The 27,735-nt window shown below is 36.3% G+C and overlaps 1 protein-coding gene across 1 annotated transcript in view; it reads left to right on the top strand.

Moving 5' to 3' along the window:
- KNTC1 (kinetochore associated 1) overlaps window positions 1-27,735 on the top strand; it is a 35,643-nt gene that overhangs the window by 6,322 nt on the left and 1,586 nt on the right. The window contains exons 14-62 of the mRNA XM_069871328.1: window positions 667-710; window positions 826-891; window positions 989-1,064; window positions 1,714-1,839; window positions 1,931-2,020; window positions 2,552-2,617; window positions 3,099-3,160; window positions 3,541-3,652; window positions 4,407-4,550; window positions 4,767-4,823; window positions 4,908-5,009; window positions 6,133-6,249; window positions 6,722-6,865; window positions 7,149-7,247; window positions 7,665-7,768; window positions 7,922-8,027; window positions 8,654-8,788; window positions 9,499-9,618; window positions 10,236-10,305; window positions 10,381-10,448; window positions 11,014-11,306; window positions 11,417-11,589; window positions 11,782-11,879; window positions 12,372-12,513; window positions 13,445-13,501; window positions 13,932-14,095; window positions 14,601-14,705; window positions 15,162-15,290; window positions 16,220-16,336; window positions 16,748-16,857; window positions 17,042-17,252; window positions 17,428-17,517; window positions 17,837-18,008; window positions 18,436-18,494; window positions 18,635-18,851; window positions 19,348-19,421; window positions 20,289-20,499; window positions 20,609-20,718; window positions 21,362-21,411; window positions 21,793-21,871; window positions 22,115-22,233; window positions 22,705-22,840; window positions 23,330-23,425; window positions 24,317-24,373; window positions 24,796-24,850; window positions 24,930-24,993; window positions 25,834-25,963; window positions 26,933-27,022; window positions 27,552-27,697. Coding sequence (XP_069727429.1) covers window positions 667-710; window positions 826-891; window positions 989-1,064; window positions 1,714-1,839; window positions 1,931-2,020; window positions 2,552-2,617; window positions 3,099-3,160; window positions 3,541-3,652; window positions 4,407-4,550; window positions 4,767-4,823; window positions 4,908-5,009; window positions 6,133-6,249; window positions 6,722-6,865; window positions 7,149-7,247; window positions 7,665-7,768; window positions 7,922-8,027; window positions 8,654-8,788; window positions 9,499-9,618; window positions 10,236-10,305; window positions 10,381-10,448; window positions 11,014-11,306; window positions 11,417-11,589; window positions 11,782-11,879; window positions 12,372-12,513; window positions 13,445-13,501; window positions 13,932-14,095; window positions 14,601-14,705; window positions 15,162-15,290; window positions 16,220-16,336; window positions 16,748-16,857; window positions 17,042-17,252; window positions 17,428-17,517; window positions 17,837-18,008; window positions 18,436-18,494; window positions 18,635-18,851; window positions 19,348-19,421; window positions 20,289-20,499; window positions 20,609-20,718; window positions 21,362-21,411; window positions 21,793-21,871; window positions 22,115-22,233; window positions 22,705-22,840; window positions 23,330-23,425; window positions 24,317-24,373; window positions 24,796-24,850; window positions 24,930-24,993; window positions 25,834-25,963; window positions 26,933-27,022; window positions 27,552-27,697 — 5,462 coding nt within the window. The remainder of the gene's footprint in view (window positions 1-666; window positions 711-825; window positions 892-988; window positions 1,065-1,713; window positions 1,840-1,930; window positions 2,021-2,551; window positions 2,618-3,098; window positions 3,161-3,540; window positions 3,653-4,406; window positions 4,551-4,766; window positions 4,824-4,907; window positions 5,010-6,132; window positions 6,250-6,721; window positions 6,866-7,148; window positions 7,248-7,664; window positions 7,769-7,921; window positions 8,028-8,653; window positions 8,789-9,498; window positions 9,619-10,235; window positions 10,306-10,380; window positions 10,449-11,013; window positions 11,307-11,416; window positions 11,590-11,781; window positions 11,880-12,371; window positions 12,514-13,444; window positions 13,502-13,931; window positions 14,096-14,600; window positions 14,706-15,161; window positions 15,291-16,219; window positions 16,337-16,747; window positions 16,858-17,041; window positions 17,253-17,427; window positions 17,518-17,836; window positions 18,009-18,435; window positions 18,495-18,634; window positions 18,852-19,347; window positions 19,422-20,288; window positions 20,500-20,608; window positions 20,719-21,361; window positions 21,412-21,792; window positions 21,872-22,114; window positions 22,234-22,704; window positions 22,841-23,329; window positions 23,426-24,316; window positions 24,374-24,795; window positions 24,851-24,929; window positions 24,994-25,833; window positions 25,964-26,932; window positions 27,023-27,551; window positions 27,698-27,735) is intronic.

Here is a 27,735-nt window from a genome sequence, read left to right as displayed (position 1 = left end):
TTATTTGAGATTTATTTAATTTCAGATGAGAGAACTGCTTCTTCTACTGCTTAAACTGCTTACTTATAAAGACTTTAATAAAAGAAGGTCAAAAAAGATCATGAGAACTTTATGAATTAGGAATGTTGTAAAGACCGGTGGAGTGGGAATGTGAGAGAATGTCAAGTCAGAAGTATAAGCTATGGATGTTCACTGGAATTGTGAAAGTGAATAGTAAACTCTGGATATGATATGCAATAAAATGCAAAGCTGATTAAATTTCTTACCTTGTATGAAGCACTTGGCAGAAAAGATTATATATTGGAGAAAATAATGGCTAATACATGCCTTTTCTCTGATCTCAGATAACAATGTCAAGGTGGGAAATACCAAGGCATTTATGGAATGTACCACAGGGATCAGATTCTGAAAGATGTGAAGAGGGATATAGTGTGACTTGCTAATGGCTTGGACAAAACGCAAGAGTATAATTTCAAACAGATGATTCAGTCATGTGGAGGGTGTGCTGATGGTAATTGAACTGGGATAGCAGAGTGGTTTCAAACATGTCTGAGAGAAAAGCAGCCATTTGTTTCTAGATGAAGAAACACTTGATGCATTACAGTTGTGCTCTCTTACGACTGATTTCTCTTACCACCTAGTGATTTCTGTTCTTGCATGTTACAGGATACAATATACTTCTTGGAAGGAATTAATGAAAAACATCAGATGTAAGATAATGCTTTACTTCTAACTAGATCATTATTATGTAAAAAATGACAAGAGTACTTCTACATAGAGTTGTTTCACAGTTGATAAACTCAAATAATTCCCTCTAATCCTCAGACCCTCTGACGGTCCGGTTTCTATTGTTGTGATGAGAAGCTTAACTGAAGCCTTGCCGGAAAATAGGTACTGGGTTCCATGAAACACTGTTTTATTTTACTTTTTTTACATGTAGTTTGGCACCTCTATTGAAGTAGTGTTCTGTGCTTTATTTAATCACTAGACTAAGTCGCTTACTTCACAAACACAAATTCATTGAAGCAGAGAATTTTGCTATTCAGTTTGGACTAGATGTTGAGGTAAGTTGTCTGTTCTTGATATATACATTTGTAGATTAATTAATATAAATGAATTTATGAGGCAGGTTCTTGCCCTACAGTCCAACAGAAAGTTTTAAAAATATTACAAGTATAGTGGAATGTTACCTTACAAAGCAACTCGCTATACTTGATTCAAAATCAGATGACTACATGGTGAAATACGTTTTTATTTACAATAACTAATAAATCTTGCAATGAGAAGTGGTGCAGAAGTATATCTGATCAAAATAAGCACTGCTGGATCAGAAGGGACATTTGTCCCTGTAAATAGCAGGAAACAGTGTTGCTAAAAAAAAAGGTGTTTTCTTCCATGCATTTATTAACACATAGTCTGGCTTCATTAGCTGATTTATTAAAATAATACAATTTGAATGTTCCCTTTTGCCTTTTTGTTCTGTTTCATTTTTTTTTAAATAAAAAAACAGGCTTAGCTGGTGAGATAAAAAGATAACAATTGTTAAGGACGAATGGGTAATCAGTTTCTGTAGTGAATTTGTTCAATGGATATGCATACGCTTTATCTCAAAAACATTGCAAACAGAAGTGTAGAATTTTCAGTTGAAGACTCTCTGCTTAAAACTCAGTTTCATCAAACTGAAAACCGTATTTCTTTTTTTTTAAAAAACAGCTTGTATACAAAGTAAAAGCAAACACTATTTTAGAGAAACTAGCTTCGGCTTCTGTTGGCACTTACGGTCATGAAGTCTGGCTGGATCTTGTGAATGAAGCCAAAGAAAATTTGCAAAAAATACAGGTATGTTTTTATTTCTACTCTTCCTCTAATAAAGTAAGTCAAATAATAAAGGAGCTTGGAATTAATGTCAGCTCTTTCCTTATGCAAACAGGATAGCCAGTTTGTTGTGGATTACTGCATAAATGCTCCATGGCCACTATATGAAACCACTCAAGAAATGTTGAGCTACGCTAAAGTCAGAGTAAGAGGTTTTATTTGTTCAGATTGCTTATACTCATCCATTCCTATTACATGTTTCTGTACAACTTGAGAGGGGGGACATCTTCAGTTACAGTGATTAAAAAAGTAAATGCATTATAAATAGTATGTTGCTAAACATGAAGAAGAGCAAGTCTTGTTCCAAACTCATTCTTGCTGTTACTTAAGGGCAGAAAAGAGCTTAAGAGTTTTATTTCTGCACCAGAAAGCAGGTTTCAGTTTTGAGTAGTCTTTTTAAGTATCTTTTAAATAGTAATTCCAGGACTAATGTTGTCACCTTTTTTTTTCATTGTTTTAGTCTTTCATGCCTTATCAAACAGAATCAGAGAGATAGGTGTTATCAGTCTGATCCTGCATACCTGTAGAAATCCAGAGTCTTAACACTGTAAAATAAAGACTCGGGTTTACAGAGGTTGTAAATTTTTGATCATGTCTTTGTTAAATTCATAATACTGTCTGGCATGTTCTGCATGTACTGAGTTTTCAGCCAAACCATTCCATGTGTTTGTTTCAGATTTTGAAGAAAGATGATAGAACTTTTGCTCCACCATGTGAAGGGGCTCCTGTATCCATAACTGAGGTGAGGACAAACTTCTTGGTCCTGCAGTATCATGATATACAATTATGATGTAGATGTTTAAAAACTACTACTGTTGAACTTCTTAATAAACAAGATTATATTTTATAGCATGAAAGAGAATCACAGTAATGACAGGTTTCAGAAATAAGCAATTCTTCAGTCATAGAGAGATTCATTTTCAGATGCTCTAGAAACTGAAGACGGTTTCTTAGGTGCTTTTAGGTACTTAATTTTCTTTCTATTTAGTCCTATTGTACACTGGACAGGCCTCATCCACCTTCAAGGAGAATCAGTGTAAAGTATTTACACAATTGAAACTTTGGATTAGTGCTTTATTAAACAAACTTACATATGTAATTAACTGAAATTCTTAAAAGTCTTAATTTCCCTTCATTCTTCCTCTTTGTGACGGTTATTCTAACTATGTAATATCCCTGTTTGGCAAGCTGGATATTGCCTTTCATCTCTTGTCTGCATTCAGGTATTGAGAGCTCAAGCAAAGCTTACAACGTTTTATGGAGCTTTTGGACTAGAGAAATTCAGGTTTGTTTCTGTTTGTTCATTAAGATTAAAGTAAATTTGATTGCAATGGTTAAGTATATCCCCTTGAAATTAGGATTTTTTTTGTCTTTTTGCTTGTTTTAAATTTGAGTTCATTAAACCCTTCTCTTCCTGAAGTTTCCCATCCTCTGCTGTGGAGAAGGGAGAATGTGGAGAGTTGAGTCACCCTATATGTTAAAAACATTTATTATCTGTTGCACATACAGTATAGAAGGTGTGTTTTAATGCACACACAATCTGACACTACTGTTGTCTCTTCCACATATAGAACTAGCTAGAAAAGATTTGTGGTTCTCCCTCCTAACTCCTTTAATACTGACATATGTCAACAACAGAGTTCCTTTTCCTCCTCTTGCTTCCAGTGGTATTGCTTGGACAGAATTCTTGAATAATGAAGACATTTTCAAGAATATCCTTTTCCAGCTAGAAGAAGGAAATTTATCTTCTGCACAGTACCTCTGGCTTAGGCATCAGGTGAGATGACATAGACATCTCTTTGGTATTTATGGAGGACATTAAGTCTCTTAAATTTTCCATCCTTCTTTAACAGAATTAGATCAATGCATTTATGAAATGTTCTCAAAGAAGCAAAGGTCTATGGCAAAAGCTTGTCTATTGTCTCAATGATTACCTGTTCACCTAGCTCTCTAGAAGACTGAACTTACTGATTTAAGGATAAACTGGTATTTCTGATGTCAGGACACACATTTCTAGGTCTGAAGAGTGACAGTTCTTTTACTTATTCTGTGGTGCTTTTGATCTTCCATTAATTTTCTTGCAAGCACAGTACTCAGAACTGTTAAGTGGACATTTGCTGGCTAGCTTAAAATGCTTTAAGAATAGTGATAGACTCCTTACTCTGAATGACACATTCATGATGGTGCCTGTGCAGTATTACAATCTTTAGTGCAGGACTTGCAGGTCCATGTCTCTTTTTTTTCTTGATACAACAGAACTATAGAGCAAGTCCTAAAGTAATAGGATGTGATCCTGCCACTATAATTTACAAAGAAATTCCTTCAGTTAGGTATTGTTTATGAAGACCAAGCTGTAGTTTTTTCTAAACAGACCTCTGCTTTTTTTAAAATTCCTGTCTAAGATTACTGAGATTTTTATCTTTTTATTTGCAGAATCTATAGCTTTTTCCTATTAATATCAAACAGCTTTACAAAGTATCAGATAAACATTTACTCCACATATCTGTAATTGTTCTGTTTTAATATTTCAGGCAGATTTTGAAAGCAGCTTTGATGAGAAAATGTTGGAGAACTTGCTTAATTCCATCCATTTCACTGTTCCTTTTAAGGAACTATGTTTGTGGCTTAAAGATGTTGTGATCCCTTTTGTAAGAAGAGTTGTGCCAAAGGGACAGGTGAGACTGACTTAAATGCAATGTGTAATTTTCTCAGGCTAGATAATTTTAGTCAGACCTACAGACTTTTTTTTTTGAATGTCATAACCTTGTTCCTTGTCTTTTAAAGGAATTCTTTTGCCTGTGTTTTTTCTTCTAAATGATTTTTTTTAAAATGGATTTCTGTGGTAAATTTTGCTTTGATAGGAAGAATACTTATAACTGCATCTTTTTCAGAAAATATTAGCAAAATGGCTGGAACAAGGTGCTCGAAACCTTGAGTTAACTGACAAGGTAAGTCATGCTGCAAAAACCTTGCATGTCTTGTAGTTTTTTAGGTGTATAATATAATTTGCTAATATCAATTATTTTGGACAGGCAAACTGGCCAGAAAACGGACTCCAGATGGCAGAGGTTTTTTTCACAAGTAAAAATCAAAGTGAAATGGGACTGACAGCTTTTGGCCAGTGGACTCGTTTGGTAAGAAATGTAGCAAATATAGGGATTTTGAGCCTGAAGAGACTTCAGAACGTACGCTCTGTGCGTGAGCTGGAATGGACGATAACTAGGTCACTATTGTTTTTTGGTGAAAGTTGATTTAATTCCATGAAAGGAAGAATGTGAGTTCCAGTCTTCCAGGGTTTAAAAAAAAGTCAGTGTAGCATTAATACCCTTTAACAGATGTGTTAATAGTCTAAATATGAACAATATTCTTGAATAGTCTGTAGTGCACTAATAAGCCCAAGTACTACAAACCACTTAATTTCAGTAAAGATACTGCTTGTGAGCTGAAATTAGAAACATGTGTCATGTCTGTCAAAATTTTTGGAAAGCGATTGCATATAACAATGTGTTATGGCCTGGAAAAAACAAGTATTAAAAACCAGCTGGCTGTAAGGTTACGAATACTGAATTTGTGCAGACATACATTAACTATGTATGCTCTATATCCTAGGTATACTAGCATCTATAAAAGTGGTAGTATGAAAATGGAGAAAGGTAAAGCTCAAAGCTAACCAGCTATGCATTTTAAAAAATGGAAACATGCACATTCTGTGTTAGTTAAATCTGCTGTCTTTAACTGCCACATCTCACATTTGAAGTGCATAAGGGAAGATAGAGAAATGTACTTAAAGTCCCACTTCCACCATGTACTCGATTTTCTTTGTATGCCATAGAAAGGTAATAGTTCAGCATGCGTATTCATAATATCTTCAAGATTGCAAGGCATCAGAGATTGTTTGTGAGGTTTTTCTTGGGAAATCACATGAAAAATAAAGTTCTGACTCCAAACACAATGTTAACTGTAGGTACATTGTTCCTAGCCATTTGTCTCACCTGTCCTTAATTAAATTAATTAATTAAATACTCACCCCTCTCCCCTGTGCAGGCTCTAGTAAGTGAATCACTGTCTTTATATTTAGAAATAATCTTTTCCTAATATCTTACCAGAATCTTCCTTGCTGCGTTGTAAGTCAGCCACTCTTGTCTTATACCAGAGATGTGGAGAATGATTTGTTTTCTTCCTGCTTGTGACAGTCCTTTAATGGTCTTGAAGATTGCAAAAAGTCTTCTAATATTTCACTTCTAAACATTCTTTCAGAGATGCGGTGACTGTGAGGAGGTACATAGGTTAAAGAAGTTGGTAAATGATTTACAAGAACTGATAAATCTGTACAGAAAATACAATTGCAGGCTGGCACTCTGTGATTTTGAAAAGGTAATTCTGCAAGCACTTAAAAAAATGCTTTTGAGTAGTGGATTGTTCTGAGAAGGAGAAAAGTCAGACAAAAGAGGATTCCTAATGTATCAATTGGTTAAACTTTGGTTCATAAACTGCTAAGACTATTTGATATGTTGTGTGTGTTATAAATTTCGTTTCCATTGTGGGAATAAATATATAATGTGACAGGATCCTATGAGAAGGTGTGACTTAATCTTCATGATTTGCAGTTCATTACAGACCATACATTGTGAAGCGAGCATTAGCAACAGAGAAATCAGAAGTACAACTAACAACAAGGGACTTTAGCTCAAATAAAAGCTTTCTTTTACAAAGGCAGATGCTAGTTCTTGAAATCATTCAGTAATTTCAGTGGACACTGTATGTTGAGATGTTTATTAGAGATGTAAAGGATCATGCACTACCATGAGTGATGTTCTAACATGGCATTGTTCTGCTTGCTGTCCAGGAAACTGCAACTACTATTGTGTTTCGCATGTTTGATAAAATTCTGGCACCGGGGCTTGTCCCATCCATTTTGGAGAAGTTTATAAAACCCTACCTGTGTGAACATAATCTACAAAAGGATGAACTTCTTCTGCAGTATATAAAGGTATCCATATTTTCTTCCTTTTGAAGAAAGCTATTTAGACATGAGTAAGCAGAAAACAAATCTGGTGCCCATTTTTATTTACACTTTAATTTTAGGACCGGTTTTCAGTTAGGTTACTCCTGTCAATGAACTTATTTCAGTAATAAGGCATTAGGAAATACAAGGGAAGAGAGCCAAATCTGTCCCTCAATGTCCAAAAAGCTTTCAAATTTTGTTTATATTCTAAGACACACCTATCTTTTCTGAATTCAAATATCCTAATAATCTTTATCAAAATATACAGGATTTGCTAGAACGCTGTCGTACACGATCTGCTTCAGTATTTGAAACTGCATGGGAGGCAAAGGCGATAGCTGTCATCGGCTGTATCTCTGATACAGATGTAAGTATCCATTGGCTCTGACACATCTGTTCATAATGAAACACGTAATCTTTGCGTAAGCTTATGAGTACATTTTTACATGATTGGTATAAGGAGGAACAAATAGTATGCAATAGTCTTTTTATTCTATTTTAGTAATCTTATCCCATGTGGTGTTCTTTGCTTGAGAATTTAATTATGGTTTTGATATCATCACATGGAAAACTCACCGACTTAAATATGTATGAAACTAGCTCTACAGTGTTTCTCACCTAACTTGACACATCCCGTTATGCTAATGAATGCCCTTTATGCAAGCAGAGATTGGGCTAGGAAATAAAATGCTTGCCTACATGAGTTAATCCCGTGTGAACAATACTTCAAGAGATTTCCTTGTAACTTATTTTGAAAAGTAAGGTATTCATATTCCTTTTATAGCTGAAATTTGATGCAGTTCTACAGATAATGCATGGTGCTATGGTACCATGGAGTGCAGCAGTGGAGCAGCTGGTGAAACAGCATTTGGAGATGAATCATGTCAAGTAAGGCAACATCCACAGTCTAAACCTCAGCCTTGTGTGTACTTTCAATTAGAATTCTGTTGGGGGCTGGAAATACTGCATAGCTGATGTCATATGATGATTAAATCACATAGTTATAGGTAGCAAATTAATAATCGTCTAAATTGTCCATAGAGTAAAGTTACTGCAAGAAAGTTACAGGCTGATGGAAATGAAGAAGCTTTTGCGAGCCTATGGAATAAGAGACACTAATCTTTTAAAGGACAATCAGATGATAATGGTAAGTGATCAGCATTAGTCTCACTTCTGTCAAACAAAAATCCTGACACTTATCTGCAGGTATTTCCGTGGGGTATTACAATCCAGACTTTTCAAAAAAAATCTTAGCAACTATAGCTCCCACTTGTTATCAATATCTGCTTTTCTTGTACTGCTGGAACACGTTTTTTTCCCTGAAAATCCCCTTTTTTTTAAGAACTAGCAGACTAGCTTTGCCCGGCCTGATTGCCACAGCATTGATGATGATGTGGTTTATGGGCAGCAGGAAAGAAAAGAGGAAGCTAACGAAATGGAAGGCTAAGTCTTCTCAATGGAAGTCCTCTCATGATTTCAGGTCTGATTTCTCCTGAGGTGATGGGGACTTTTCTTTTTGCATTTCTACTTTATGAGGGAGAAAACATGGTTATTTCTGGAAAGATTCCTTGCCATCCTGTGGAGCCAGATGAATTTTGAGTGTTCCTAGGATAATTCTCTTCCCCAAGCTCAATTTTCATCTAATTATGCTTTACTCAAATTTTCTGTGGAATAAAGTTTCAAACTGCTAGGTAGCTTGCTTGGTACAAGCTGTACAATTACGTTATCCTATGTATCAACAAAGTAAAGTCCATTTCTGTTTTCTTCTTACAGAGGCTAGTGAAATACATTCTTAAACAAGATACCCCCACTTCTTTGGAGGATGCTTTGAAAATTGTAGCAGCATATTTGTTGCCCACTGTGGAAGTCTACGTTCTGAGGATGATAGACCTGATTGACAAAGAAAGGGTAATAAAATGCTTCATGTCAGTTTATCTCAGAATTTAAAGACAGTGAGGCCTGTTTTCAAAACAGGGGCAAACTGTACTGCTTGCTGAAATCTTATACATTATTTACATATAATGTTTTTCATGTTTCTATTAATTGTACATATAACGTATTAACATTGAAAATGAGACCTTTGTTGGAGTTTTAAATGTCATGAGTTATCCTTCATCCCTGGCAAAATGATGAGAATTATGACCCACAATATATAAAACCAGTTTGGAACGGAAGCCTTTACATATTTTCACATAATATTTTTGCTAGAGTTGTTTTGGGGCGAGTCGCTTTCTTGCCAACAACAACTAAAAGTTTCTTCCTTCCGAGAAATGCTTTCTTCTAGTGCAATGATACTCTACAAGTACAGACCTGCCCCTTTAGTACTGAGAGCACCTGAAAGTTTGTCGTGTGATGCAAAGTGTTCATATTAGTACAGGTTTTCTTCTAAGTTAATTTCAAGTCCCAATTTAGCAAAACCCCCTGAAGTTATTTTTAAATTGTGTTGATGTTCTAACTAGAAACATTTAACTTCAATTGCTTTATAGTAGGTGTGATTACCTTTATACCCTGTGGTTGTCGTTGGTTACATTATTGGAATATCTTTGACCTGGAGAAAAGGAAAGCAAATGCCCTTTTCTTTTGATTATTTCTGGTTTAACTTTTTGACTTTTTCCCAGGGAGAGGAATCTCTGACTTTGCTAAAATCTCTGAGTCTTGCTGAAGCTGAGAAAGTTGCAGAGAGATTGACTGTATGGGGAACACTGGTATTACAGAATAAAGCAGATAATTCTGAAGAGGTACCAAGTAATTTTGTATCATAAAGTGTGCGCGCAAATTATTCTAAATACTGTTTTAGCCAGATGCTTGAAAAACAGTAGAGGATGCAAATGTGAAACAAAAAGGGATGATGAACTTGTCCTGCATTGAGCAAGAGGTCCCTGGAGGTATTTAAAAGACATGTAGTTGTGGTGCTTAGAGATGATGTGAGTGCATGGTGCTGGGTTGAAGGTTGGACCTGATGATCTTTAAAGGTCTTTTCAAACCAAACATTTCTGTGATTCTGTATACTATACAATTACTTCATGTAATTTTAAAGGCATCTCCACACAGTAGCACAGCTATCTGAATTGACTTAATTTGTAGGGAGTTATTCTGGCCAAGGGAAGGAATAACAAAAGGGAAAAGATGCATATTTTCAAAACTGTGAGAGCTAACACAGTGTGTAGTACATATGTATTACAGCTATTATGTTAGCTATTTCTATAAAGGATGCACATTCATGATAACTTCCAGTTCCCTTGCTCTTCAGCTGGTTGTATCTTAGACTTGGGAGTTGTTGCAGGAAGCATTTATAGAGCATTGCATATTATTTTAATAGAGTGAAAGTCTGAGGGTCACTCTTCTTTTCTTGCAGCGCAAAACACAGATGTTTATGACTAAGACACTCGTGGAAATCCTTAAATTCCTCTTCAGCATTCAAAAAGGTAGGCTGCAACTTAAAAATCTTACCTTTTGTTTGTAAATGGAGTCAGGAAATCATTGTTTTTCTCCTCCAACAGACAACCCTCTGAAGAAAGATGAATGTGAAGCAAATCTAAAAATGTTTGAAACACTTGCTACCCTGCAGGTAGGTATCTTTAGTGTTTCAAACTGCTTTTGATTTACTGTAGTTATTCCAATTGTTCTTATAACATGAATGGTATTAAAAATTAATTTTATTTACAACTTTTCTGCAAAGGTTGTTTTTATTATTGAGTTCAAAGAGATTCTAGGGCTAATCTAGCAATTGAAATGGTGCCTAAGAATGTTCCAAATTACTGGAACTCAGTTGTCCATTTAAACCAAAAAAAAAGGTACTGTCCCAAAAGCCTTAATTGGTCAACATTTCAAAGATTTCATGATAGAGTACTGTAATGTTTTAGTAAGGTCTTACTATGGTTTTTTAAACTTAAATTATTTAATACAGCATTTGAGCACTCCCTATCCTTCAGATTTTTTAAATTTTGTTTACCTACTAGCTATTCTCTAATTTATTGCATAAATCAGTAATTCATAAAAACTAATGAAGTCAACTTTGTACCGAAAGTATTCCTCAGGATGAAGCAAGACAAAAACATTTTAACAAACAAACAAACAAACTACATTATTAAAGGAAGTTGCATGAATACAGATATCTCATTTTGTTGTTGCAGGAAGATTTTGATATCTTTCTTTCAGCTGAAGAATTTAGGAATCCTACACTGATGTCGAGGCTTCTCGAGAAGAACATAGAAGCTTATGACACTGTCAGATCTCTGTCAAAGTCTAGAAAAGCTCAAACAATGGATTCTAATTCAGAAGGTGGTAAAACCAAGAACTGTTCGACTGAATCAGGGTTGTATAGACTGGCTTTCCTCCTGCAAGTGTCAGAGCAAGAACTGGGAGAAAAACTGGCCTTGAGAGCACTGGATGCTGGAAGAGTTGAAGATGCTGTAAAAATATGCAGGTAAAACTGCAGAGGCTGTCAAGATTATGACTAAATGGGCCACAGGATGCGGCCTTAAGTAAAAGCCATAAGGACTATATTTCTTTTTCTAACATCCTCTTTTTTCATAGAGAGTTCTACGAAAATCACTGTAATGAAGAAACAGGGAAGTTGCTGTTTTCAGCATGTCAAAGGCTTTGTCATATGTTGGGAGCTGATGTTCCAATGATCACTCCTAAAGATATGAATCTTCCAGCAGTGATCTATGAAATGGCTTCCCAAGCAGCTACAGTATGTAGTCCAGGTAATAATTATTTCCATTTATTTGTGTTCATGTTGGGAATCCAACTTTCCAAACAATAATTAATCAACAAGAAAACAAGGTGAATTTCTGCATGTGTCTCTGTAAAAATAGGTGCTGCAAAAAAATGTTTCTTTTAACAGGACATACGAACCTTCCTTTCGTAGTATGCTAATGATCTTAATATTTTGGCAGATTTGCTATTAGATGCTCTGGAACTGTGTAAATATACTTCGACTGCCAAGGAAATCTACAGACAGTGCCAAATAGAAAACTATGGATTTGCAGCAAAGGTATTGTCTGCTAACTTAAATACATTTTTTTGTTATATGTAATGTCTCCATTGACTGAATAGTGCTCATTGTAAGTATGTTTTGTTTCCTCTGATTTCTCCAGCAACATTTAATCAGTTTACAAAACAAACAACAACAACAAAACCCCACACGGTCTCCACATAAAAATTTCCCTGAATATATGTGTACCTCAGCATAAATAGTAAACTGATTCGAATACTAAAAGCAATGAGGCTATGGCACAAGCGCAAGTGGCTTACTCTCCTTATGTTTCAGTATAATTCCCTCTAATATTACTGAAAATATTAGTGATTTTATGGAATGTTTAATACTTCTGGCCATTTGACAAAAGTAGCATAGTAGAGTCCATTTTCATATAGAAGATCATATTTCCTGTATTTGAAAACTAGAACCTCTTGCAACACCAAATTGTTAGTAGACTTATTAGTTGTTCTTTTTGTTGTGCCTACTCTTGACAATGTTCTTATTTAGACAACATCTTTTGGAGGAGATAAAGATCCTTATGAAGAGTGGACTTACGATGACTTCTTTAATGAAGATGGAATAGTTCTTGCTCCCCAGATAGCTCTTCCAGTTGCATATGAAACTATTTCGACTCTTCTGCCTGTTTGTGGTAAACTTGCTTTCCTGAACATTGAGTTAATATACAATCTGCGTTTCATATTGATTTTTATGTAGGAATATAAATAATTCCGTACGTGTGAAGAAGTTATGACCTCAGAGATCTCAATTAGATAAACTCGTGGAGAAAATATCCATTGCAAGGGGTACAGAATGTAAAGATGACTTTGTTTTTTGTGCTGGTTCAGGAAGAACCTGAATGATGAGTACCTGAAGACATGGAGAATGCTCTGGAGATGTGTTACTATAAACTTACCGTGTTCTTCTGATCTTCTCCAGACAGCTTCTGGTAGCCACTAACAGAGACAGGATTTTATCAAGATGAATTTCAGTTTGTTCTTAAATTATTGTCCTTGTATTATAGACCAGTGTAGAAGCAGCGTTTTGAAATTTCAAATATTATAAACAGAACTTTATGATGTTGTAAGTGCTGAAAAAAAGACACCTTCAGCTCTCAAGAAGCAGCACTGAATACTTTAGGATTATTTATTTTTAATACTTTTTGATATAAATTCTTTCTCTCCTAATATGTCATTGGTGTATTAGAAAGCATATAATTGCAAATACTGTTGCACAGTGCTAGATCTACCTATAGAGGATATGCTTAGATTGATTTGAATAGATTTATTACCTTCACAGATGAAGTGTTTATGTTGACTGTCTCATCAAGACAAAGGGATTTACAAAGTAGTTACTGAAAACTGTTGGTTTGTATTCCTTTATGCGTTTGGAAAGATATTGCCTCCTATAAAATAACTTCTGATTGCGCACAGTAAAAAAATAACAGTCCTAGCTCTCCGAGTTCAGGTCTCTTTATTTTATGTACTGTCCCTGTAGTATAGTATTTTTAAGCTACTGCCAGGCTTCATTGTGTTGCTGAAATCTTGGCACAGGGCTGATGTGTCTTTTTTTCTGTCTTTCAGAGAACAAGCTGTATCCTTTGGACTGTACAAGCCTGGCAAACTGCGCATTCATTAAAGGTATCATGATGGCAGATTCACCATGCTAAAAGTCTAAACCAGACCACTAGAAAACGTGAGGTTTAAATTAAACCTATGCAAGAATTACATTCAGCTCAGAAGACACCAGTTTGGATGGTAATTGCTACCATTCAGGCGTGCAATTTTGGGCATGTTGTCAAGGCCTGTACTTCAGTACAGAAATTCCACCAGTGTGAGTTAGGACCCATTACAGCATTTCCAAGATGATGATCATCTTCTGGTTTTTTAACTAAAATGAGAGTCTGTATTAAATTAAAAGCCCTGAAAATGTAAAGTTTCAAAGGGGATTAAGGCTGATCTTGTGTCACGAATTGAATGAAGAAAAACGGCTCAGATTAGTAATTCCAAGAACAATATGCTTAATATACTATTTTTTTCTGGGTTTGGTTGTTTTTTATGTATATCACAGGACAGAACCTCCTACTGCCGGCTACAACTCCCATCTATGCGGTGCTACAAAACCTCATGGAGTGCAGTCAGTACGAATTAGCTTTGCGGCTAACAGTCTGTTCATTTGGATCCTGTCTTCGGCATGGTGTATCAAACATCATGGATTCATCTCTGAGTGAAAAGGTATGGTGAGGACAATGCTGAATTTTGCTGAGAATAAATCTTAGAACTATGCCAATGGTTAACAACTTTAGAGTAATTATGGATGACTTTGAGAGGAGAGGCTATCTCCATGACCTTTTACAAATTACTACCACATGATCAGATGTTGAGCCTTTTGTGAAAGAAGCTGGTAGTTTCTTCCTTACATTTTATGGTCCTCTGAATGTGCAGAAATAAACTTTCAGTTTCTGCGGAGAGGCCATAGTAAAAAGAATGTTAATAGAAATTTAGTATGTTCTTTCACAATGTTTTATCATTGGTTAGTATGGGAAAAGTTGCAAGCAGAAACACACTCAATTTAAAAGCACTTGGAAACAGAAATCCTTTTCTATCCAGCAGAGATCTGTATAAGGCCTTAATTAAACCTGAAAATACAATTACTATAGTACCTCCTGTGATGCTATAAATGACAAGAAAAGTTAAAGGCTTAGAATTTATTTTTAACTGTCTTTTGTTTTTGTATTAGCTACATGATGCCAATATGATAGCTGAAACCAAAAGCTTTCTCATTGCTATGAAACAGAAGTGTGCTTCAGTTATTATGACGACTATCCGAACCTTACTACACAAGGTACACACTCTTATGGTGTATGGCTTTTTGATTGTACACTAATTGGTCTGCCTGAAAGGTTATGTACAGTGGGAGCTTCATCTTTATGGGATCCTTTACTAGAATAATGGCCTTCAAATCTGTAGGTATTTTCTATCTCATTTTCAATCCTGGTTTCATTTTAGATCTGTAGACTATTTCTAGTTGAGGAGGGGATTTAAAAGCTATCTGCAAAACCTGCAATGTACCATCTTCTAAGGCAGTTTAGACCAAGATAAATTACTTTTGTTCTGTCTTCAGTATATTTAGATTTTAAGTTCTAAAACCTGAAATGCATTTTTATTCCTTTTTTCCCCCCTCTAATTTAAAGGTCCAATACACCTCTAAATTACAGAATATTTATAGGTGTTACTTCATACAAAGAGACCCTCTAAAATAAATTCCTACACTTTTTCTTTTTTTTTTCCTAAAACACAGGTGTTCAACTGTCGTCTCATAGATCAGAACCTGGCGTTGGGTTATTGTACCATTTTGCCCAAGGAAGATATGTTCAATAAGCTGTGGGATGTCATAAACAACACATGGCAAAACTACAGAAAAGTTTTGGTAAATTCACAAGGGAATGTCTTTCTTCAGCAAACAGACAATGTTAAAGAGTTTCTTTAAAAAAAGATATAAGCAATATCATTTGGAAGTGCAATAGTCTGCTGTTATTAAGGGTATAACTGTTTCACAGAATCACAGGATGGTTTGAGTTGAAAGAGACCTTAAAGCCTGTCCAGTTCCAACCCCGCTGCCAGGGGCAGGAAAAAGTTTCACTGGAAAAAATTTCTTCCTTATATCTTATCTAAATCTCTCCTCTTTCAGTTTAAAGCCATTACCCTTTGTCCTATCACTCCACATCCTTGTAAAAGTCTTCTCCAGGCTGAACAATCCTGACTGTCAGCCTGTCCGCAGGGGAGGGGCTCCCGCCCTTAGATCATCTTTGTGGCCTCCTCTTGACTCACGCCAACAGGTCTATGTCCTTCTCATGTTGGGAGCCTCAGAGCTGGACACAGGACTCCAGGTGGAGTCTCACAAGAGTTGAGGGGGAGAATCCCCTCCCTCGCCCTGCTGGTCCCACTGCTTTTGATGCAGCCCAGGACACGGTTGGCTTTCTGAGCTGCAAGCACACGTTGCTGGCTCGTGTTGAGCTTCTCATCAACTAGCAGCCCCAGGTCCTTCTCCTCAGGGCTGCCCACAATCTATTCTCTGCCCAGCCTGTATTTTGTGCTTGGGATTGCCCTGAGCGAGGTGCAGGACCTTGCAAAATATTTTTGAGAAATAAACTAAATTTTAAAGTAGCTTTGAACTGCTAACTCAGGAGGTGAGGTAATCCTGATATTAACTTCTGTGATGTTTATTTTCATCTTGCACAGTTGTTTTGTGGTCATCTGTGAATTGTTTTCAGTCCCTCTAAGAATTTAGACTTTAGGATTCCATATTTTCAGATTATTCGTCCTACCTGTATTCCCTTACCCTCTCACTCCTTTTAGGCAGTAGCTCTGGTTGGAGCACAGCTTGCTAGCTGGTGTGGTGAAGAAGAAGAAAAAAAAAAGTTCCAAGTACTGATTACTGATGCAGAATGGGGTATCCAACTTGGTAAACTTGGTGTAAGTTTTTCCGTATTTATGTATGTATGTGTTTATTTATTTATTTTAGAGTTTTATTAACTGATTACATGTCAGTATAATCTGAGATGTTTTGTCATTTTTAGACAGATTTCTGTTCAAATGTTGGGAAAGTTGGAGTTTGTGTTGTTAATTTTTCATTCTGCTTGTCTGCTTAAATAAACCTCAAAAACTAAGAAATGCAATAAATCAGGGTGCTGTAAAAGAACTTCTAAGTTGTATTATTAAGTATTATTTGGTAAAGATCATAGTCAGCAAATGTGCTTTTACCTGCTCTGAAAATCTCTGGTTTGAAACTACAGAAAATGTAAAAGGTTAACATATAAGGAATTATTCCTGATATTGTCTAAAACACTTCTTCGGGACTAAGATAAAATGTTTATTTATCTGCAGATTTCCTTTGAGACTGTATTTAGACAACCACCAGTAAGGAAGAAGGAACTCATAAGAACACTGGTGCAAAATCCGAAAGTAGACACAGATCTCATACTGAATTACTGCAGGTAATAACTGAAGGACATCAGTTGCTTGTAGTTGTTGCTGTAATAATAGCCATGCCTACTGGAATCTATTTTAGTTTAAATAGATTGTAACTAATGTAATATGATGGTGTCTGAATTTATTCATAAGGAAAAAGCACCTTGATGATACCAAAGGTCACAGACAATATAATCTGTCCTCTTCTAGTACGTTCATGCTGGACAGTGATGCCGCACTGCAGCTTTGCGTTGAAACGCTTCTTCTTAAGAATGCTAATACAAATCATGTTGAAGATGACTCTGCAGAATACAGTGAGAAGCAACCTCATTCCACGCTCCTAACTAAAGCACTAGAAATTATTCCTCTACTGAAAAGCACAGAAGACCTGGTCGCCAGCCTCAGTGGGATGTTGTACAAGGTAAAAAATAATAAAGACAAAACAAAAACCCCAACACAATAAAACAAGCAAAAAGAATCCCTGAAGTATGCATGTTTCTTCAGTGTTCTGTCAATTGGAAAAAGTTTACTCACTCATCAACTTTTCTAAGACAAATCATATAAGGTCTTACAAATTAGATTGTTATTTTGAACAGCTTGATCCTTATGATTATGGAACTATTGAGATTGTCCTGAAAGTGATACAAAATGCTGATGAGAGGAACACCACTATCCAGCTGAATCAGGTATGCCCAAATATGTTGCTAATCGCATCTGGATTGTTTTGTGTATTTATTAGTGTAGATATTCAGGAGGCTGTTGAAATAAATTGAATTATTCTGTCTATACAACTCTTCAGAAAATAGCATTCAAGAAATAGTGATCTCTAGCTATTTTTCAGCAATGGCTTGTAGCAGGGACAAAAACTCTACAGATATGTACTAACTCTGCCAATAAAGCATATCTCCAGGACTTGGAGCTGTTTATGGGGGCACAGGGAGAAATACAGCAGTCATATAGCTTTTTAGATTTTTCCTTGCTTTTTCCTTTTTTTTCCCCCTCTAGGCTTTGAGCCTCCTCAAACATCTGGAATCTTATAAAAGAATTTCTCCACCTGTGGACCTTGAACACCAATATGTTTTAGAGCACGTGATTCCCTTATCTCCGGCTGCTCAAACCAGACTGCCCTTTCACCTAATATTCTTTAGAACTACACAATGTTTCTGGAACATTATATGTACGTTCAGATTTTTTATGACTATATATATATATATGATTGTCTTTCTCTGCTATCTGTGAACTTTAAAGATCTACAGTATGTATTTTATCTGAATTGTATTTCTTTATTAATGCTATTTTCATGCCAAGTACTTCTGAAAGCACTTATGCTCCCAAATTGCTGCTGGTGAGGTAACTGCTTTTCAGTGGACCTCAGCTGACATACACAATGCAGAATTCTGTCCTCAAATTCTTGTCTTGGGACTTCTTAAAGACTAAAGTAATTCATATATCCCACTTCCCATGCCAGTGTGGATAACTAAGATTATATTCTCTTTCCCAGTGAAGGTCTGCATCTAACAATAAACTGAAGGTTCTTAATTTCATAGAGAAAGCTGTAAGTGAACTGTGACACTGTCTTAGGCAAGTTGTCTTCTTCCTTTCAGCTGCAGAGCTCAGTGAGGAATCCTTCCCAACGCTTTTGTTGATTTCCAAACTAATGAAGGTAAAGCAGCATCTTGAAAGGAATTCATTTAATTTTTTTTTTCCCCACACACAAAAAAAGAGCTTTCACCTTTCTTTTGCATAATTTTGGCCTTACTATAGGACTTTGACAACTCTTCATTTACTTTTATGTTTTTCTAGGTTTCACTGGATACTTTACACATGTCTGCAGCTCGCTATGTCTTTGAAAAAAAATTGAAACCAAAAATCTTTGAAATGAGAAACAGTGGATATACATCAGTTGCTAACAAGGAAACAACTAAAACCATGCAGACGATTCAGTCTTATCTGCTGTCGATCGTCAATCCAGAGTGGGCTGTAGCTATGGCTCACAAGATTGCCCAGGAATTTCCAGCAGGTAGGGTGCATATGTTATGGTGTGAGAGGTGAAATAGTGGGAGGAGGAGAACAGGTTTGAGAAAATAAAGCTAGCCTGTAACCAACCATTTGTTCAGTATCCTTGGATAAAAGCTGAGGCAGTTGGGAATAAAAATGCTTTTGTCTCCCACAGCGATTTTATAACACAGCATCACTCTTAAATCCTTTTTCCTCTCTTTCTAAGTCATGTTGTCTTACTTGAAGTTTCTGCATTCATACCATCTTCAGACAAGTGTTCCATCAAAAGTAAATATTTCAGCCAAATTTAAGCTAGCTTCTCTCTTATCTGAATCCAAACAGATAATTTTTTTTTTGGTCTTTAGGTACAAGATTTTTCCTAATATTGTAAATAGCTTCTAATTATTTTTTTTAATTCTTTGAAGTAAAATGGATATTCTGTATGCTGTAGGACAGATTAATGAAAACTTATTTTATTTACGTCCTTTCCCCCCATTTTTCTTTGCCCTTTAAAATAGGTCCTGACCAGATTCAGGCACTGAAATTCTGTCTCTATCTAGCTGAGAAATGGCTAAAGAATACTTCAGCTAAGGTAATGGTAAACTGCTCACAAAACTGTTGTTTTACAGTGGGGTACTTACATTAGGGTTTGTCTCTTGGTGTTTTGGATAGTGGTGTGTAAATTGTACCTTAACCACCCCTAATATGGGAAAGTACTTTCTTTTGGGGAAGCGTCTGTGTAAGTGACCCCTCAGAAGAACTCTCTCTGTCCTGTAACTTCCTCCTGTTCACAGCCCAGCAAAAATTAGGCTTGCAGTTCTTGGAGGCTGGACAAAAAAATATACAGGTTTAAGGAGGTATGATTTGTTCTCTTTACTGTTGTGTGTGTTTTTCTTGATGCAGGAGAATGAGTTGTAATCTGTTCCAGCTGTTACATCAATAGCATTATTAACTCATTCCAAGACTGTAGCTATTTGTAATAGTAAATGGCAACAAAATCTGCTTTGACTTGATTCTAAGGCTCATTTTCACGTGGTTGGTGGGGAAGAACCTCACCTTTCCTATAAATATTAAACTAGCTATGGAGCTGCTGAGACACAGTGAACACTAAGTTGTTCTTTGACGTGTAGTTGCAACTTTGAATAGAATTGTGCCAAAATTAAACTGTAATTCTAGCAGCCAAGGTTTAATATTTAAATCTTTTTTTCTTCTCCATCTCACCTCAGAATGTGGTTTTTTTACATACTGGTGCATGTGGTACATATTTTATTTGGCGTTTTATGTGGGTTTTCCGTATGTTTACAGGAAAAATACCTGTAGATACAGGTATGGGGCACATCTGAAGAACTGATCTTGCTACTCAGTTCACTGGTTTAGACTATAAAAATTTAAGACTATTTGTCTAGTGCTTTTGATATAAGGAGGTTGTTTTATTTAAAACCATGGTGTTTTGTTAAAGGTGGAGTCACATGACAGAGCCCAAGTCCTACAGAAGAAATTATGTATGCAGTATAAGCGATCAGCAACAGAAAATGTTCTAATAACACATAACTTGAACACTGGAGAGCATTTAAAGTCTATTGGGAAACCAGCAAATCTTATCATTTTACTATATGAACACCACAGTATTGACCAAAGAATTCAAAATCCAGCCGGCAGAGATTATCCAGGTAAGTATCGATAATCTAGTTTCCAAGGAGCAAGAAGCTGTGCTTCTCAGAAGTTGCTAAGCAAAATAATACTAGATTGTAAATAGATTGTCTCTCCCTGTTTCTGTAGATATCCATATGGCAGCGAAGGAAATCGCGGAGATTAACAATCTGGATATGAACAAAATTTGGGATAAACTGCTGGATAAATGGCTCTGTCCAAGTATTGTGCCCTCAGAAGTAAGTCATCACTGAAGGTTCAGTTTTGGAGAAAAACAGCCAATTACATAAAATATGTATATTCTTATGACTTGTTCAAAAGACTGAAGTTATTTTGCATAATTTCTCTTTCATACTCATGGCTATTTAAGATGCATCTGAATTCAGATTGCGAACAATTTCAATACCTTTCAATATTGTTGCACACCACTGTCTCCAGTGAGAGTGATTTGAAATTGCTTTCCTTTCTCTCTGTCTAGAGAGTAAAATCTTTTCTTTGTTGGCATGGTAAGGTAGCATAGCAAGCCTAAAGGAGTTGTAAGTATATCATCCTCATCAAATACTGATTCTAGAATCAGAAAGAGAATGAATTCTCTCCTGTTGCAACTTAGCTGACAGATTTAATTGCTGTCTGTGCAGCACACAGCTGGGTGAGAAAGGGCAGGGAACAGGCCTTAAAATACCAGTGAGCAGGCTGAGGAATGGTGTTGACTGTGAAGCCCCCAGTTAAAAAAAGGACTGATAAAACCAGAACTTGTTTCCTTGGCTTGCATCAGCAGGGGTGCCCCGCTAGTAAGATAGGGTTTAAGCAAGGATATGACCCAGCTATCGATCCAAACAATTGAGAAAACACTCACAATTAGATTTTCATGTCTTTCTAAAGAAAACTCAAGAAATCTTTGCAGACGTGCAGGAAGATGAGGAACTTCGAAGGTATGTTTGTGTCTTAAATGTAATATGGTGAATTATTGTTAAATTGTAAGTTTAACCTTATCTGACTTTCTCAAGAAGCATAACAGTGTGTGGGTTTCAGGACTCACTGTTGTGTTCTTACTTCTGCTTTCTGGTGACGCTAGTTTTGAGTCATCAAATACTTATTCCCGAGATGAAATGCCATTTGTAATACCATACTGATCTAAATGATTGCTTAGGAGTAGCTGTTTGGAGGTTTTCTCCTCATTTTCTGTATCCTTGGCATTTCTTTTCCTTAATCTCTTTTTGACAGTGAAATATATTTACATTTGACTGCATATTGATGCATTGTATTTTGGTAGCTATGCTGTACTTGTAATAAAAATAAATGTATTTTTGCAGAGTTATATACCTACTTCAGTCACGCCCAATGGATTATAGTTCAAGATTGCTTTTTGCAATTACAACATCTGCCACATCTGTAAGTTTCTAAATTCTTGTTTTAGCTTGCTACTTAGGAAACCCAAACCATTCTATGATTCTACGACAATTATTTCAGCTAGTTAGTATAAAAGTTGACTGTGAACCAGATTGTTACTTAGCACATATTTCCACCAAATTAATAAAAAAATCTTGGAAAGGATCATACTAGACATACATACCCTCTTCTTAGTTGCTCAGCCAACTGTTGTGACATTTTCTGTGTTGTATTTCCCCCTCCCAGCCGATCGGTGTTACCCAGTTGACGTTTGCTCACAGAAGCAGAGCACTGAAGTGTCTGCTGTACCTGGCAGATACCAACACTGTGGAATCACTCTTCAAGAAACCCATAGAGAAAGTAAAGTAAGATGAATTTTCCTTAAGGTGTTCCTTAATGTTGATGTTTTTTGGTCTTGCACTTAGAACTACCTTCCTTAGAGGGCAGACTAGAATTTCTGTGCTGGTAATCTGGAATTAGGGCCTTTTTAATGGGAAGTGATGTCCTCAGAGTACATCATGCCAAATAGCTACGATGGGTTTCTGTAAAGATGCAGTCTTTGTGCATGATTGAAATTTTAGTTGTAAGAATCATAGTAGAGATGATCCTAGCTATCCATCACCCAGGTGAATGAGGCTTCCCTAAGCAATTTGCAGAAAGTTTTTACTTCATAACTATCTCCTTCATAAGTACAAATAAAGTATACTGTACTTTTTCCTTTTTCTTTAAAAGTAACAGAAGAATGTTTTTCCAATATTATCCTTAGCTTGATTATGTAAGTTATAATGATCACTGTAAATATCATTAACTCTGTTCTGGGGGATACTTTTTTACAGGTATTTTCTAAAATGCTGCATTTATCTGGCAGAGTTTGAAATCTTGAATATTCCATACACTTATGAATCATTTCATAAGAGTCCTAAGGAAGGAATGATTAAGGGGCTGTGGAAGAATCATAGCCATGAACCCACGGTATGATTTTTAAATCCCTCATGGCTTTTTTATTTGTTTGCTACACATTTCACTTTGATAATTCATTTGTGTTAGCAAATCTGTTTTATAAACAGCTAACTTAATGCTGAAGACGACAAGATTTCCAGGTAGACAGCAGTGTATGACAAAAAAAGTATACTAATCTATAAATGCTTCAACAGTAACGCTTCTGATTTATAGCCATAAAATGGAAGTGATCTGCCAGTCTAAAATTTGAAATTACATATAAAAAGAACTTTAGCCTTCCTACAAATAGAAAATAACGTAGTTGCATATAGGTGGGGGGTTTGATTTTGTTTTAATTCTCCTTGCATGTGTAAAATAATTTTGAAAGTGGTTTGGTTGTGGCTTTTCAGTAGTTAAAGGTCGTAGTAATGCTGTAAAAATCTAAAATTAAGCTGGCAAGCAGTAAAGGCTTGAAGATCATTAATGTATATGAAAATTCAGCATGTCCTTGCTCTTCTTTAGTCTGTGAGACTGGTGACAGAACTTAGTCTGGAATACCAAGTATATGATTCCCAGCTGTGGAATGGCCTACTCCAGAAACTCCTTAGTTTCAATATGGTAAGAGGAATTTTTAAACATGAAGTTCTGCAGTGAAGTGAGAAAAAGGCTTCTTTATCCACTGATTTTGAAAAAAATGGGATAGACATACAAACTGTAAACTTACTGTGAAAATAATTAATTGTTAATTTACATGGTTACTTTGGGCTCTTAGAGACTGAACTTGTGAAGCTTTGAGGAATTTATGTTCTAGCAGTGTGCTTGAGAATTTTTGTCTTAAATTGCTCTAGGTTTTTTTTGTTTGAAGGCACAAAGCCCTTCAGAAGGCAAGAGTAAATTCTATTCTAATAGATTCATGTTAATACAATTTTACAACATACTGTGCATATTTTTATATGTGAATATATACAGATGTGTACAAGCTCTGTATATGTCTGCATATATAAGTGTATACATACACACACTCATAAATATTACCATGTGTTTATTATGATAGTAATCTGACTTTTGTCATTCAGAATCTTAATTTCCTCTGCTTGTCAAACTTTATGTAATGCTGCTATAGCATAAGGAGGTAACAGATGCACCTGGGCAATGTGGTTGTATCAGGAGCAGGTATTTGAGCTAGTTTTAATCTAATGAGATTTAGGTACTAATAGCAAAGAAGATATGGGCATAAACTTTACAGCACCAGTGGTAATAAGGCTACCCAAAATCGTTGGTATTTGCTGAGACAACATATACCACTACTGCTTGTGATAATTTAATTTACTAAACTATAAATCATATTGCCTTACACATCAGTTACTCCTCCCAGGGGAACAGAGGTAGCTTGAGGAACTTGTAAGTTTGTATTGTGCAGACAAGACAACAAGTGTAATACAGCTCTGTAGATGATGGCCAAATCTTAAAAAAACACTGTAGGATTTTATAATTAAATATTTCTTTCAGATTCAATATCTAAGAAGAGTTTTGGTAGCAATTACTAGGATTCATTCATTGTGGGAGGTAAGCAAATATTCTGTGACTCCTAATCTTTTTCTTCACTTCACCATTTAGAGCCCTATTTGTGTGCATGTGAATGGCAGCCATGAAGTGTTTTGCATTAAAAGATTCTTTTTGAATGCTTTTATGACAATGCCATATGCAGATGAGTCTTGTTATTAACAGCATATTTTGCACATGTGGTTCCTTCACTAAACACTTGGAGGGTTTCTAAAGCTGGACAGAGTAATTTTACCATCAAACTATTTCTTAATCTTAGACCTTGAGATGAGGAAAGCAATATTAGGGAATAATTCATCCAGGATTAAAGGAAAAGAATATTGACAGGCTTCTTCCACCCACAGTGGGCCAGGATGTCTGTTTATCTGTGCTTACGCTTGTTACAACTGTGTTTGGCTATTACTTTAAAACTTTGTTGTCAACAGATTCCCAACTTCAGTCGAGCTTGGCGAAGTGTAGTTCTGTCACCATTTCTCACAGGTAGGGCCGTTATCAGCTATCGTGGTTGTATAGTAACTTGGTTATGTGTTTACTTTACCCTGTTTTCTTTATTTCTTAGCTTCATGCCCACTGAGTCCTAAACAGTTAGAGGAGTGTCGCGAGTGTTTTGTGATTCTGCTCAAGTAAGTGAATAGTACCTCCCACATTTGTATTTGTTTGAGTGGGAATGCCTGTTCTTGATTTCTCTTCCAAGAGCCTGCCCTGGAACGTGCAAAGGAACTCTGAAAACTCTGGAACCTAAAGCATGAAGAACATTTTGCCTCTTGTGGGAAGAACAAGATCAGGGCATGTAACCAAACAGAAACTGACTCATGGTCAACCCTAAGAGTCCAGTTAAACTTTTTCTTAGCCCAAAATAGAACATATTTCCTAAAACATTAACACAGAGCATAAGAGAGAAAGAGTTCATTTTCCTACAAATAATAAATCTGATGTGACAAAACTAATAGCTGTACACAGTTAACCTATGGCATTAATGTTCAAAAACATTCTATATGTAAACCAGTTTTGCATTGCTTTTACAATGTAAAAAAGCACAACAAATCATTATCTTATTCACCACAGTGCTCTGATTTGCTCAAGAAAAGAACCAGGTCTTAAGAGAGCCTAACTTAAACCAGAAGTTAGCTAGGAAATACTGGAAAGGGATCCGGCTGAAGGACATGCCTACACTACTGTGTGTATACGCATGTGTACCAAAGCATTACTCTGGCAGTTGGCCAATCCTCCCCCTCAAAACAGGGAAACTGGAGTTAGCGGGGGGGTTCAAGCTAGAAAATCACCACGTGTTTGTGTTCTGTGAGACTTCCAACTCACAGAGCTTGGCCATTCCTGAAAACAAAATCAGGTAAAAATGTATTGTTCTATCTGGCTTTAAAATCTCAGTGCAATTTTTTGACAGTACTAAGCCATCCAGTTATACATATCATAGTTGAAAATTCACTCCTGATCTTCTTCTGAAGGTGTCCTGTTCTGGCTGACCTGGATGTCATCGCAATAGCAAAACAATATGCCCAGTTGGACCTTCCAGCTTTTGCTTTGGGGTGCCTGTTACTGATTCCTCAGTCTGAGAAGCGAGAGCAGCAAATTCAGGTAAACAGTAACTTTTGTATTCTCTCTGTGCTGGGGAAATATCTCTAAGCATGTTATGTACAACAGAAACTGTGAAAGATGGTAAGCCATAATTCCAGTTTATTTAAGTACGTCACTGCTGCGAGCTGCTTGGCATTTCCCACCCACAAAGATTCTTGCCCTGAATTTGTCCTTCTGAAAGGAGTCACATGAACATTTGCTTTTCATTTCTTTAAAAACAAAAAAGAACACCAGCCGGCTTCAAGTCATCCTCAGCTGCTTTGTCACATGACTTTGGCATTTGTGGATTTGAGGATGTCTTGTGGAATCCCACCCATAAAACCCACAAACCCCATGCCATAGCTACGTATCTGCTGGAGCCCTGTGAAGTTGGTGATAACTTATATAATTGCTGAGGAGCTACCTGTAGGCTGGTTTCACTGGAGATTGTAAGAAAAGTACTAAATCCTACTTCAGAAAGGCATTGAGTGACAACTCTTGATTTCTTAGAATGATCCCCGATAGGCATCACAAGTTCTGATGTAAACCTTTTGCCTTATAGCCATTTCCTCGCTATTCATGTATCCGGACAGCTTCCTTTCTCTTCTCATATGTCCTCTGCATCGTTCTCCCAGAAAAAACATTATAGGCTGGCCCATATTTGTCATGAGCAAACTGACACTAGTAAATGCATCTTAAATTCTTAACTTCCAGTCATTAAAGATAAGCTCAGAAAGGTTTTCCCAAGTTACAGGATTAGCGCGACTCTGCTGGCAGTGAGTCAAAAAACTCTCCAACAGCTACTGCAAAATACCCTCTGAGAGTTAAAAAGCAATAAACTGCACAGATCCTGGTTTGGTAATTCCATGTTTGCACCTAGAATTTCAGAACATTAATTGTTCCTGAATAAATCAAATACTTGCTCCGAAGGGAGAGTTTCTACTTTAAACGTTCACAGAACGTTAATGTTTTGTAACTTGGTTTTGCCAGGGTTTCTTATCCACGTGTGACCCAGAAGCTGTGCTGCAGCAAACAGAGGAACACATGAGCACTGGAGAAGTGGTGGTGTTTGCTTCTCAGGTAAATCAACAGAATTTATTTCACTTGCCCTTGACTTAGAGGCTTTTTTTGATAAATAAGTATGCACAGAACCTTGTTTTTCTCTCCTGATCTTACCAAGCATTAGTTAACATAAAGCACCCTTCTAAAATATAGCAACATTTGCAGGGATTTTTGTATTTTTATTAACGTGCGACTGAAAATCTTCTGGTGTCTGCACACAGCGCTGTGTTATAGGCTGCCTCTGTTTGCAGCAGCATTAGTACTTCATTTTTCTAAAGAAATGTTTTAAGCAAAATGGCTGAAGGGCTTATGCAACTGCCCTCTCTTGTCCTGCCTTCCTAAGTGCAAGTTTCTTAACTCATTCCCCTATCTCAATCAGATTTGTCATCATAAAATGTGCCATTTCACAGCACTGAAACCATTTTTTTAAAAAATCCTTCTCTATGAGAGTCCAATCAGAAAAGCCTGGGCTCTTTTCATTCAAAAATAGTTTTTTTTAATGTTTAAAATATTAATGGTTTTCCATTACTAAAATTTAAATCTCCAGATTAGAACTTTGGTTTTGGACAGTATCATCAATGAGAAGTTATATGAAAAATTCTTGAAAACCAAGTATTTTCCACTGCTGAAGGAACAACTGATGAGTACTCACCGAATCAAAGAGCTGGTGGATTATTTTGCCACAAAGAACTGGTAAGTTAATAAAATAGGTATGCATGACTGATAGCAGT

Source organism: Phaenicophaeus curvirostris, chromosome 17 (assembly GCF_032191515.1).
Source record: "Phaenicophaeus curvirostris isolate KB17595 chromosome 17, BPBGC_Pcur_1.0, whole genome shotgun sequence".
NCBI classification, from domain to species: Eukaryota; Metazoa; Chordata; class Aves; order Cuculiformes; family Cuculidae; genus Phaenicophaeus; species Phaenicophaeus curvirostris.
This window is presented reverse-complemented; position numbering and strand designations above follow the sequence as displayed.